Source organism: Heterodontus francisci, chromosome 37 (assembly GCF_036365525.1).
Source record: "Heterodontus francisci isolate sHetFra1 chromosome 37, sHetFra1.hap1, whole genome shotgun sequence".
Taxonomy (NCBI): Eukaryota; Metazoa; Chordata; class Chondrichthyes; order Heterodontiformes; family Heterodontidae; genus Heterodontus; species Heterodontus francisci.
Window position 1 is genome coordinate 16,639,699 of NC_090407.1, and position 14,696 is coordinate 16,654,394.

General features: G+C 42.4%; 1 protein-coding gene across 7 annotated transcripts in view; it reads right to left on the minus strand.

Annotated features, from left to right (window-relative positions):
* Positions 1–14,696, minus strand: part of LOC137352084 (MORN repeat-containing protein 1-like) — a 171,695-nt gene that overhangs the window by 141,205 nt on the left and 15,794 nt on the right. For all 7 annotated transcript variants that reach the window (XR_010969634.1, XR_010969633.1, XM_068017165.1 and 4 more), the window contains exon 7: positions 2,318–2,414. Coding sequence is in view for 5 of the 7 variants with exons in the window: in XM_068017165.1 (XP_067873266.1) it covers positions 2,318–2,414 (97 nt within the window). In the remaining 2 variants the exon portion in view is untranslated. The remainder of the gene's footprint in view (positions 1–2,317; positions 2,415–14,696) is intronic.

A 14,696-nucleotide genomic window follows, 5' to 3' on the forward strand; every position in this document is an offset into this window, starting at 1 on the left:
CGCTACAACAACAACTTATACGTAAATTATGGTTACCCAGAAGGTTCCTGTGGAACTGTACCCCAGCAAGAGTCAGTGCCTTAAGGGAGATAAGGAGAAAATATAGCACCTTTAATGTTGTAAAACGTTCCAAGGCACTTTACAGGAGAGTTATAAAACAAAACCTACATTGGGCCACATAAGGAGATATTAGGGCAGGTGACCAAAAGCTTTTTGTTTATTCACTCATGGGATGTGGGCGTTACTGGAAAGGCCAGCATTTATTGCCCATTCCTAATTGCCCTCAAGGAGGTGCTGGTGAGCCACCTTCTTGAACCGCTGCAGTCCAGGTGGTGTAGGTACATCCACAGTGCTGTTATGGAAGAAGTTCTAGGATTTTAACTGAAAATTTTTGGGAAGTCAGGAGGCGAGTTACTTGGTGTAGAATACCCAGTCTCTGACCTGCTCTTGTTGCCACAGTATTTGCATGACTTGTCCAGTTAGCTGGTCCTTCCAGCTTGGTCAAAGAGTTAGGTTTTAAGTGGCATCTTAAGGGAAGAAAGAGAGGCAGAAAGGTTCAGGGAAGGAATTCAAGTGCTTAGGGCATGGCAGCTGAAAGTGTGGCCGTCAACAGTGGAACGATTAAAATCAAGAATGAAGAGGCCAGAATTGAAAGAGTCCAGATGCCTTGGAGAATGAAAGGGCTGGAGGAAATTACAGAGATAGGGAGGGGCAAGGCCATGGATGGGTTTGAAAATAAGGACAAAAATTTTGAAACCAAGGCTTTTCTTAACCAAGAGCCAATGTAGGTCAATAAGCCCAGAGGCGATGGGTGAGAGTTAGGACAATGGCAGCAGAGTTTTGGATGATCTCAAATTTATAGAGGGTCGAATGTAGGATGCTGGCCAGGAACGAATTGGGATAGTTTAGTGTAGAGGTTACAGAGGCATGGATAGTTTAAATCCAGCCCATATTAATGGATTAAAAGTCTCCACTCTTTCCTGGCTATAGGTTTCCTGCATTCAACTAGCCTGGGCAACACAAACCCAATTTTTACTCTCTTTAGTGACATATTTCCCCCTTATCCCCCTTAAAGCACTGACTCTTGCTGGGGTATAGTTCCATAGGAACCTTCTGGGTAACCATAATTCACATATAATAATTGACAGTAAATACTGGCTAGCTATTCTAACACCGAATGCATCACAGATAAGTTTGATTGTGTTTTCAACCATTGTCCATACATTGGACCTCCAGCTGAACTCTGAATGATTTTCCCCTCCCTAATACAAAGAATTAAGCGGAATCATCCCGGAGAATGTTTCGCACAAACACTTGCTCGCCAATTCAGAGACTGATGATGGACGAGCAGTTGTGCACGTGCAACCTAAGACAGTAATATACTGGTTATGCTACTGCACTAGAAAACCAGAGGTCCTGAGTTCAAATCTCACCATGGCAACTTACGAATCCAATCAATCTGCTAATTTGTTACTAATATTAGGGAAGGGAACCTGTCACCTCAACGCGTGACTCCAGTCCTACACCACATGAGTGACTCTTAATGTCCTCTGAAAAAGCCTGGCAAGCCAATCAGTTCAATTCAACCAACAATGATGGTCAATGATGGGCGGCACAGTGGCGCAGTGGTTAGCACCGCAGCCTCACAGCTCCAGCGACCCAGGTTCAATTCTGGGGACTGCCTGTGTGGAGTTTGCAAGTTCTCCCTGTGTCTGCGTGGGTTTTCGCAGGGTACTCCGGTTTCCTCCCACAGCCAAAGACTTGCAGGTTGATAGGTAAATTGGCCATTATAAATTGCCCCTAGTATAGGTAGGTGGTAGGGGAATATAGGGACAGGTGGAATTAGTGTAGGATTAGTATAAATGGGTGGTTGATGGTTGGCACAGACTCGGTGGGCTGAAGGGCCTGTTTCAGTGCTGTATCTCTAAATTTAAAAAAATAATGTGGCCTTGCCAGTGTATCCACGCTGAGGACAAATAATAAAGAAAAGGCCTATCAAGGGGAAATATACCTTAACAAAAGAAGAGGGAGTTTCAACATTAGCAAACCATAAATTACAGCAGTTTGGAGAGCTTACAAAATAATTTTTGTGCAGAAACATAAAATGGGGAAAAAGCAGGGCTGTCTTGTTCCAAGCAGCAATATTCATTTTTTTTTTAAATCACACAAAGAGCGCTTGCCCTTTAAATTGTCATCCAGATCTAAACTTCTTACTACCCTTCATCACTAAAACAACACAGACAGGACAATTGTTAATCAATGTCTGTGTTATCAGTGCGACACATGGAACTGGTAATGCAGTCTGAAGGGTACGCACCGGCGGGACGACCATTGATCCACATTCCATCATAAGTGACTCCGCTGCAATGAATCAGGGAGCCTTGCCCATTAAACAGGTCATTTCTCCACTGTCCCTGAAATGAAGGGAAAAGGTTTCAACCACAGCTTTATGTTGTCAATTAGCAACTACTATATTCCCCCACTTCAGAAGAGTATTCTCCTGAGAAGCGTACCTTTCACAAAACCATCCCCCCAATACAGAACAATAGCCTCCACATAATCATACCCTCCCACAGAACCATACCCCCCACTATAGAACAATAGCCTCCACATAATCATACCCTCCCACAGAACCATACCCCCCACTATAGAATAGCCTCCACATAATCATACCCTCCCACAGAACCATACCCCCCACTATAGAATAGCGTCCACATAATCATACCCTCCCACAGAACCATACCCCCCACTATAGAATAGCCTCCACATAATCATACCCTCCCACAGAACCATACCCCCCACTATAGAACAATAGCCTCCACATAATCATACCCTCCCACAGAACCATACCCCCCACTTTAGAACAATAGCCTCCACATAATCATACCCTCCCACAGAACCATACCCCCCACTATAGAATAGCCTCCACATAATCATACCCTCCCACAGAACCATACCCCCCACTATAGAACAATAGCCTCCACATAATCATACCCTCCCACAGAACCATACCCCCCACTATAGAATAGCCTCCACATAATCATACCCTCCCACAGAACCATACCCCCCACTATAGAACAATATCCTCCACATAATCATATCCTCCCAGAGAACCATAAGGCCCACGCAAACAGCAATCTCCAGAGAACCATACCAATTATTGAACCATACCTTCCACAGAATCATTCACCGAGTACAACATCATAATCTCCACACTATAGAATCATATCCCCCACAGAACCATATGCCCCACTATAGTACCATATCCCCCATTACATAACATATGACCATTAAAGTACTATACATGCCCAACAGTATCATATGTCCATATTGTTATAAAGGGAGCTTGACACTGCATCTAACAGCGCTATACATAGTCTTGGAGTCTTTGCTGTTGACACTGCCGAAATGTAAAGTGTTCCAATCCCAGCCCCTCATCTTGATGAGCACAAAATGATAAACTATCGTAAATTGCAACAAGTTTAAAGCAATGAACTGAAACTCTGAGAAAACTTCCTCCCACCTGCAATCAAGCGAGACAAGCATTCAACAGATCATACCTCTCCCTCCCATTATCACCCCATCTCCTCTCCTGAAGGCACTGGCTCTTCCTGGCGTAGAGTTCCACAGGTGCCAGCAGCCCACTACCGTCTCATTTAAACTGGCCATTCTTCGTACCAGAGCCTAGACAGTGAGTGTTGGCTATCCAATAGTGAGGAGCAAGTCAGTGCCAAGATTGTTATATGAGTGAGGAGGACTTTGCACCGCCAAATTTTTTGAACTGACTCTTGAAGTATTCATAGGCGCCATTACTGCCCTCCCAGCATTCACTATCTGCACATGGTAATGCTGAGACCTACAAACAGTCCCAAAACCATTGGATCAAATCAGCCTCTTTAATTTTTTATTCCCTTGTGGATCTATCCAGATCGGCTATTTACCAAAAATGAATGCACTTCACCGGTTATGCTTCACTCCACCTGGTCTGCCTGGTTGACTTTAGGTCTGATACCCAGAGGTGAAAAAGTAGTACTGGAACATATTGTGCCACCCTGCCCCTGTGCACAACAAAAGCATTGGTGGTTTCCAAAGCAACTCCAGTAATAAATGCAGCCAGCAGCTGTTTGTGTGTCTTTTAACATATGCAGGATGTTTGTGTACAATCATAAGAGTCGGCCTGTAAATAACACCGGCCTGATTCTCAGAGGTATTCCTGAAAAAGGATCCAGGGAGATAAAACGAATACCCTCCTTCAGAGAGACCGGAATGCATAGGGATCACATTCCCATCAACTTACTTCCCTAAAACTTCACAGGTGAGAGGACCCATAAGAACCCCCATCTGTTCCGTGCAGTAAACAGCCACAGCTGATTGAGCAGGTGTGGACGAGAGCAAGGTCTCCTCTGGGAAAGACTGCAGTTTACAGGCAGCCAACAAAACCCTCCCTACTCCAAACATTTGCAACAATTGAAGTAAAATGTCTGCTTTGGAATCCTAGCCAAAGCCAGACAGATGCTAAATAGACCTACATAAGAACATAAGAAATAGGAGCAGGGGTAAGCCATATGGCCCCTCGAGTCTGCTCCACTGTTCATAAGATCTTGGATGATTTTTGACATCAAATCCACATTTCTGTCCTATGCCTTCATTCCCTTAGTGTCCAAAAATCTATCAATTTCAGTCTTGACTATACTCAATGGGTACAGAATTCCAAAGATTTGCAACCCTCTGAGTGAAGCAACTTTCTCCTCATCCTGAGACAATGGCCCCTATTTCTAGATTGTCAGTATTTACCCTGTCAAGTCTCTGAGAATTCTATACATTTCAATGAGATCACCTCTCATTCTTCTAAACACCAGAAATATAGGCACATTCTACTCAATCTCTCCTTAAAGGACAACCCTCTCATCCTAGGAATCAATCTAGTGAACCTTTGTTGCAACCCATCTAAGGTAAATATATTCTTCCTCGGGTGAGGCAACCAAAACTATACACAGTACTCCAGGTGTTGCCTCAACAAAGCCCTATATAATTGCAGCAAAACTTCCTTATTCTTATATCCCAACCCCCTTGCAATAAAGACTAACATAACATTTGTCTTCCTAATTGTTTGCTGTACCCGCCTATTAATTTTCTGTGGTTTGTGCACAAGTACACCCAAATTCCTCCGAATACCAACATTCACTAGGTGCTCACCTTTTAAAAAATATTCTGCTGTTCTATTCTTCCTACCAAAGTGATAATTTCACATTTCTCCATGTTGTATTCCATCTACCACCATTTTGCCAATCACTTAGCCTGTCCACATCCCTTTGCAGCCTCTTTGTGCCCTCCACAAGGCTTACTTTCCCACCTAGCTTTGTATCATCAGCAAATTTGGATATTTACACTCTGCCCCCTCATCAAAGTCATTGATATGGAATGTAAATAGCTGAGACCCAAGCACTGGCCCTCATGACAACCACCCCCCCCCCCACCCCAATTGAAATGACCTGTTTATTCCTACTCTGTTTTCTGTCCGTTAACCAATCCTCAATCCAAGCTAACATACGACTGCCAAATCCTGTTGATTTAGTTTTCCGGCTCTAATTCGTCCCGTTTAGACTCTGAACGTACAGGCCCTCTACACCTCCGTCCCTCATCAGGACGTACGGTCCCTCTTCACCTCTATTCCTCACCAGGATGTCCAGTCTCTCTAGGGGGTAATGTATTAGCTTGGATTGAGGTTTGGTTAGTGGGCCTGGAACTAGAAAGGGATCATCCAGCGTTCACCAATCCATTGGGCAGAGTGAAATAGGTTATATTCTTATTACTGTTTGAAGTGATTTGTTGTTGATCCAAATACTCTGATCCAACCATACAGCACAGTCAAAGTCACAGATGCAGTCTGATTAGAAGGTCCAACTTCCTCCCCTCCTTGATCCATACTAGCATACAGTTCCACAAGCATGGGTTACCCTCCTTGCCCAAAGTGGCCATTCTTGGACAGTGAGTGTCAACAGGTTATTCAACCTTTTAGGGGGACAAAGAGAAGCCCAATCCTATTCTCTCATCTGAGACCTAGGGTCACTGAATATTCATCCGGAGCAGGAAGTCAGGTTAATTTTTCTCTCCCTAGCCCAGTACACTAAGTTAAATTGTATTAGCCTTTTGTCATTCTGGTTGAGATACAGACTGGGTATCAAACCTTTCTGGTCTATGTAGCTTAGCGACACACTGGTCAGTGCACTTCGAAACTGAGCCATTAATGGCAGCTGCATTCAAATACTTTCTCCCATTCTCAACCTTTTGTACATGACAGAATACCCTTGTGTCCATTGAACAGGACACAGAGCGCATGCAAGAAAACAGACGGCCAAGAGGGAATTATAAGAGAGGAATCCACTCCAGAATTTCAGAAGAATGAAGAGGAAAGAAAAGAATGTTTTTTCCCCCCACACAGATGGTTATTAGAACATGGAATGCTCTAACACAAGGGGCTGTTGAGGTAGAGACTGTAACATTATTTAAAGGGGAACTGGATAAGCATTTAAAAAGAATATAAAAGGGCAGAGGGAAAGGGAAATGGAATTACAGTAGATAGCTTTAATTGAAGTGCTCGTACTGATACTGGTGCAATGGATCGAATGGTTGTTTTCTATGACTCTATCACTTCTCAAATTTGAATAGTAAAGCTCCAGCCCATTTATTGAGCTTTTAAATGGTATGCTTGACTTAATTCCTTTAAAGTCAAGGGCAATGCAAGGGAATGGGAAATTTTTCCACTTTTTGAAAGCAATGTTAGCATTGAGAATTCCCAGGTTGGACACAGCAAAGGATAGATGCATGATAATGTTCCCAATGTACTGCCTTAATTACATATGTAACCTCAGTCTTAGGAAAGTATCCCTAACCTAACCAGTGTAACATTTCCAGCCATTCTCATGGTTTCCGCTTCATGGGATTATCAAATAAGTATCTGTGTGGTCCTTGGCTGGTGAGGAACTGGGTGTGGCCATCCAGTCATTTCATGTCAAACTCCCACAGGCTGCAGGAGCACATTCTCTTCCCATTAGTTTGAGCCTGAAGGGCAGAGTGCTAACACATTGCGCCATCAGTTTGGGGAATGTTGAATTTTGACAGTTTTTTCCCCCTTCCCTCACTCTGGTAGAAATAAAACAAGCTTATTTAAACATTCATTTTCTCTACTTTGTATCAGGCCACTTATTTGCTCATCCAGTGGCCATTTGCATGTGTGAGCTTTGAAAGGCTACCTGAGTGTGGAAAACATCACAGCTAAACATGATCCTGTCCTCTCCTGGCAGTCATCCACCCACATTTCCAGCAGGGAGGTGAGGAGCAGGAACCTGAGCCAACTTTATACGAGATTGCATTCATAGATTGTACACCATGGAAACAGGTCATTCGGCTCAACTGGTCCACGCCAGTGTTTATGCTCCAAAACAGCCCCTTCCTACCTAGATAACCTATCTCCTAACTAGATAGTCAGCACCCTTTGTGCTTATTTTACGTCACTGTCCATCTGAATCCAGCTTAGATGAATCTAGCTGATTGACAGGATGAATGTCCCTTCTCTCAGACAATTCTAAGGCAGTTAAGAGTTTCAGATTCTCAACCAATATACTGCTCGTAATGTGGTACTAAATTGGCAATGTCCCTCAGGGAGCTCTCAACGGTGGTAAGGTCTGGGAAAAGGAAATGTCAAACTGGTGTAGCAGGGTTATTCTTCTAAGGTTGGGGTCCAGGCATGTGACTGGGGTACAGCAGACTTTGCTCTTCCTAACACAGGGATGCTCTGGCCAGCTACGGTGCTGCCTGATTGAATTCAGCTCGTGATGAACTGTTGAAGGGGAGGGAGGAACTTAAAACAATTACCATTACCAGGGAAAGGGTACTGAGAAAAATTATTAGGACTAAAAGCTGACAGGTCCTGATGGACTTCATCCTAAGGTCTTAAAAGAAATGGCTGCTGAGATAGTGGATGCATTGATTTTAATTTTCCAGAATTCGCTAGATTCTGGAAAGGTCCCATCAGATTGGAAAACAGAAAATGTAACTCCACTATTCAAGAAAAGTGGAAGACAGAAAGCAGGAAACTACAGGCCAGTTAGCTCAACATCAATCGTAGGGAAAACTATGGAATCAATTATTAAAGAGGTTATAGCAGGTCATTTAGAAAATCTCAATGCAATCAGGCAGAATCATCATGGTTTTGTGAAAGGGAAATCATGTTTGACTAATCTATTAGAGTTCTTTGAGGAAGTAACAGGCAACGCAGATAAAGAGAAACCTGTGGTATACTTGGATTTCCAGAAGGCATTTGACAAGGTTCTACATCAAAGGTTACTAAACAAAATAACAGCCCATGGTATAGCGGGTAACATATTGACATGGATAGGAGATTGGTTAACTAACAGGAAACAGAGAGTAGGCATAAATGGGTCGTTTTCGGGTTGGCAAGCTGTAACTAGTGGAGTGCTGGGGTCTCAACTATTTACAATCTATATCAATGACTTGGATGAAGGGACAGAATGTATGGTTGCTAAATTTGCTTGTGACAGAAAGATAGGTAGAAGAGTAAGGAGTCTGGAAAGGGATACAGCTAGGTTAAGTGAGTGGGCAAGATTTGACAGATGGAGTATAATGTGGGAAAGTATGAACTTGTCCACTTTGGTCTAAAGATTAGAAAAGCAACATATAATTTAAATGGAGAGAGATTGCAGAACTCTGAGATGCAGAGGGATCTGGGTGTCCCAGTACACGAAACACAAAAAGTTAGTTTGCGGGTACAGCAAGTGATTAAGAAGGCAAATGCAATGTTGCCGTTTATTGCAAGGGGGGTGGAATATAAAAGTAGAGATGTTTTGCTACAGTTGTACAGGGCATTGGTGAGACCACATCTAGAGTATTGTGTACAGTTTTGCTCTCATTACTTAAGAAAGGATATAATTGCATTGGAAGCAATTCAGAGAAGGTTCACTTGACTGATTCCTGGGATGTGACCATAATATGATAGAATTTTACATTATGTTTGAAATTGAGGTTGTTCAATCTGAAGCCAGGGTGTTGTTAAATTTGAATAAAGGAAATTATGAAGGTATAAGGGAAAAATAGGCTGATGTGGATTGGGAAAATACAAGAAAAGGTATGACAGTGCACAGACAATGGATAGTCTTCAAAGAATTATTACATAGTTTACAGCAACTATACATTCCTTCAAGGCACAAAAACCCCAAAAGTAAAGGCAGTCAACTGTGGCTAACAAAGGAAGTTAAGGATTGTATAAGATTAAAAGAAAAGGCCTATTAAGTTGCCAGAAATAGTAGTATACCTGAGGATTATGAGGATTTTAGAATACAGCAAAGGAGGACCAAGAAACTGATAAAGGGAGAATAGAATATGAATGTAAACTAGCAAAAAAACATAAAAATGGACTGTAATGGACTTCTATAGGTACATAAAAAGGAAGAGTTTGGCTAAGACAAATGTGGGTCCATTACAGGCAGAGTCAGGAGAATTTATAATGGGGAGTAGAGAAATGGCAGAGAAGCTAAATGATTACTTTGTGTCTGTCTTCACTAAGGAAGATACAAGAAATCTCCCAGAATTAGAGATCCAAGGGACTAGGGAGAATGAGGAATTGAATGAAATTAGTATTAGTAAGAAGGTTGTACTGGAGAAATTAATGGGGCTGAAAGTTGATAAGTCCCCAGGATCTGATATTCTACATCCCAGAGTGTTGAAAGAGGTAGCTATGGAGATAATGGATGCACAGGTGATCATCTTCCAAAATTCTATAGATTCTGGAACAGTTCTTGCAGTTTGGAAGGTAGCAAATGTCACCCCACTATTTAAGAAGGGAAGGAGAGAGAAAACAGGGAACTACAGACCTGTTAGCCTTACGTCAGTAGGAGGGAAATGATAGAATCTATTCTAAAGGATGTGATAAATGGACACTTGGATAATAATGATCTGATTGGGCATCGTCAGCATGGATTTATGAATGGGAAATCATGTTTGATGAACCTGTTGGAGTTTTTTGAGGTTGTTACTAACAGAATTCATAAAGGGGAGTCAGTAGACATAGTATACTTGGATTTTCAGAAGGCTTTTGATAAAATCCCCCACACGAGGTTGGTTAGCAAAATTAAAGCACATGGGATAGGAGGTAATATACTGGCATGAATTAAGGATTGGTTAACAGGCAGAAAACAGAGAGTAGGAATAAACGGGTCATTCTCGCATTGGCAGGCTGTGACTGGTGGGATACCGCAAGGATCAGTACTTGGGCCCCAGCTGTTCACAATATCTATCAATGATTCGGATGTGGGGACCAAATGTAATATTTTCAAGTTTGCAGATGACACAAAACTAAGTGAAAATGGGTGTTGTGAGGAAGATGAAAAGTGGCTTCAAGGAGATTTGGACAGACTTAGTCAGTGGGCAAGAATGTGGCAGATGGAATATAATGTGGAAAAATATGAAGTTATACATTTTGGTAGGAGGAATAGATGTGCAGAGTATTTCTTAAATGGTAAGAGATTAGAAAGTGTAGATGTACAAAGGGACTTGGGTGTCCTCGTCAATAGGTTACTGAAAGCTAACATGCAGCTGCAGCAAGCAATTAGGAAGGCTAATGGTATGTTAGCCTTTATCGCAAGAGGATTTGAATACAGTAGTAGTGAAGTCTTGCTTCAATTGTATAGAACCTTGGTTAGATCGCACCTGGAGTACTGTGTGCAGTTTTGGTCCCCTTATCTTAGGAAGGATATTATTGCCAGAGAGGGAGTGCAATGAAGGTTCACCAGACTTGTTCCCGGGATGGCGGGACTATCCAATGAAGAGAGATTGGGGAAACTGGGCCTGTATTCTCTAGTGTTTCGAAGAATGAGAGGTGATCTCCTTGAAACTTACAAAATACTTAAAGGGATAGACAGGGTAGATGCAGTTAAGATGTTTCCCCTGGTTGGGGAGTCTAGAACTAGGGTACACAATTTCAAAATAAGGGGGAAGCCACTTAGGACAGAGATGAGGAGAAACTTTTTCTTTCAGAGGGTTGTGAGTCTGTGAACTCTCTTCCCCAGACAGCACTGCAGGCAGCGTAATTGAATGTTTTTAAGGCAGAGGTGGACAGATTCTTGGCAAACGAGGGAGTCAAAGGGTATCGGGGGTAGGCAGGAAAGTGGAATTGAGTCCACAAACAGATCAACCATGATCTTACAAAATGGCGGAGCAGGCTCGAGAGGCCTAATATTCCTATTTTGTATGTTCGTATGCTTGAAACCTACGGCAATAAGCAGCTTCATCAAAGTTTTGAAAGAAAGAACTTGCATTTATATAGCACTTTATCACACCTTCAGGACGTGCCAAAGTGCTTCACATCCAATGACTTACATTGAGCGTGACCAACCGAGCCAAGCTGACATACCAATGGTTCATATCCTTTGTCTGCCCTGGGCTTACTGATCCCAGGAAAGCTAGAATAGGCCTCAACATTCCAGTGTTATGGAGGATTTGGGGTGGGGGGTGAGGAAGGAACAAAGAAGCAAGGAATTCTTAGCTTACAAAACAGTTTAAAATATTAAAACCATTAACCCCCAGTCCTATCTCCCCCCATGCTGTGAAGGACTGCAACATTTTCACAGAAAAGGAAAGGACAGGAGATTTACACCCTAACCCATCATTGCTGACCTTCAGAAGGAGATGTGAAGGAAGCAAAAACTGCAGCTAAAAACCTGACGGCCAACTTTCAGCATAAATTTGTATTACATACACATATTTGTCACAGTGCAGTCGAGAGTTTCTAAATGATTAAGCGCTGTTTGCAATAGTGTTCAGCAATCAACACGCAAAGAGGTATTTGCAGCAAATCCAAACATTCATTCTCATAGGCAGATAGTAATTCCCCACACAAAACTCCACAGTCCCAGCCACTAGAAGTCAAAGATGATTCATTACCCAGTTGCTGGATTATTACAGAATTGTTTTGCTAAGTGCTTTGCAAAAAAAAAATTCCAAAGTCCCACTGTCAGCATGACAGACAAGCAAAGTAAAGTAGGGAGCTTTAAAACAAGGATAGTGTTAGGATTCTCTGGTTCTTTGCTTATTTGGATTTCTCTCTGCTGCTTTGTTTGGTTTTTTTTGTTTGGTGATGCTGAGTGATAAAGTTATTGAGGGAACTGGCTTGGAGGAGTTGCTGCGTGTTAGTGCGAAGGAGCTGAAAGTCACACACATATTCAAAGTGACACAGCCACTGAAGCACACAGGGTCTAATTGGCTTTTTCCCACTTAAGTTGGTTCAGTTCTCTTGCACTGTCAGGCTCAGTAACTCCTCCAAGTTTGTCCCCTAATGTATTTATCCATGCACACAACTTTGTGGGTGCCACCATTCATTGCCCACCCCTTTGTTACCATACTGATATCTTTTCTGGTGCTAATCCACCACCGATATACTTCACTACTGGCTGTGGTGGGATCTAAACTCACAACCTCTGGGTTGCTTGGCCAGTACCATAAGCACCAGGATACTGTAACTGCATTCTCCTTTTATGAGGAATGGAGTGACAAAAAATATATACCATAGAACAAACTTGGTTTATTGTTGAGATTTAAGCCTCTACATAATCAATATCTTTTGCTTTTCCCATTGTAGAGTCCAAGATTTTTCTTGAGTTACGCCAACCTTAATATTACAATGTAATTCACATAAAGTTAAGAAACAACAACTTGCATTTATATAATGCCTTTACTGTAGTAAAAGGCATAGATAAGTCAGACAAGAAAAGACTGTTCCTATTAACTAATGGTACAAGGACAAGGTGACACAGGTTGAAGGTTTTGGGCAAGAGATGCAGGGGGAATGTGAAGAAGAACATTTTTAAGCAACAGGTGTAATGACCTGGAACTCGCTGCCCACAAGGGTGGTGAAAGCGGAGACAATCAACAATTTCAAAAGGAAATTGGATGGGCACTTGAAGGAAATAAACTTGCAGGGCTACAGGGTCGAGCGGGGGAGTGGGACTGACTGAATTGCTCCTTGGAGAGCTGGCATGGACTCAATGGGCCGAATGGCCTCCTTCTGTGCCTTAAATGACTTAATAAAATGTCCCATGGTGCTTCACAGGAGCATTATCAGCCAAAATTTGAAACAGAGCCACATAAATAAATATTGGGACAGGTGACCAAAAGCTTGGTCAATGAAGTAGGTTTAAGGAATGTCTTAAAGGATGAAAGAGAGGTGGAGAGTTTTAGGGAGGGAATTCCAAAGTTTAGGGCCTAGATGGCTGAAGGCACAACTGCCATTGGTGGGGCAAAGAAAATCAAAGATGCGCAAGAGGTCAGAATTGTAGAAGCACAGAGTTCTCAGGGACCTGGAGGAGATTACAAGGAAGACCATGTATGGATTTGTACGCAAGAATGAGAATTTTAAAATCGAGGCATTGCTGGGCCAGGAGCCAATGTAGGTCAGTGAGCACAAGCTTGATGAGTGATTGGGACTTGATGTGAGTTAAATATGAGCAGCAAAGTTCCCTTTCTTAAGCTGAGACATATAGACCAGGAAGTTTGCAGGTTCGCTCAAGGTTCTCAGCTGAAATGATAGCGAGCTTCAATTGGTTTCAGTGTTCTTAAGGGAGAATCTCCATGGAGAGAAGGGAGAAAGAGCTGACCAATTAGTCCCTCCTCCCTGCTCTTTCCCCATAGCCCTGCAAATATTTTCTTTTCAAGTATTTATACAATTCCATTTTGAAAGTTACTGTTCAATCTGCTTCCACCACCCTTTCAGATCATTGTGTAAAAATGTTTTCCTCATTTTTTTTGCCAATTATTTCAAACAAATGGCCTCTGGTTACCTGCCTTGCTGCCATTGGAAAAAGTTTCTGCCTATCTACTCTATCAAAAACCTTCATAACTTTTAACGCCACTATTAAATTTCTTTGTTACCTTCTCTGCTTCTGTGGCTTACATACAGGTCAAAAACATTTTTGGGATGGTTTGCCAGTTTGGAACAGAGATAACATTACATTGCTGCTTCTGCCCTGAGACTTTAAGGATGATGAGGTAATGTTCTAATGGTGCATTTCCTCACCCACTGGTGGGGAATTCAGGCATGCAATGTCATTTAAAATAATATACAGAAAATGGGCTGTACATACCTGGATTCCCAACATGCACACTCAGCAGGCACTGCTCCCCATCAGTGATGCCAGTGTAGAAAATTACCCTTCTTATACTTTAATCAGTAATCCCTGAGCTGGTTTGTCTTTTTAGCTTTGAGACACCTTGCAATTCTAAAAACTGAAGATGAAGAAAGCCTCTCAGGTTGCATTTACACCAAAATGGTGTAAAGTGGTTTTGCTTCTTATCAGTGCTAATAAGTTGCAATCTAAACCTGGAATCAGACCCCAGACAAATTCCAATGGGTGTGTTGGCTAGGGAAGGTGGATCTGGATGGATGTGGTGGGTTGGGGGAGATGGAGTACCAATGTGAATTTGATGGCCTCAATAGCCTTTTCTCCTCCTCAACCTTTTCTTATGATCGCATGGCAGTGACTAGAGGCAGGCTGCAGATAGTTCTACTCAGAGCTAAAGGGAAAACAGACTGGTTTCTATCTCTTTATTCAAGAAGCCCCTAGGCACTTCATGCCATACCTTTGGCAAACGCGAGAAGCAGAATGCAGACTGGTTTCAATCTCACT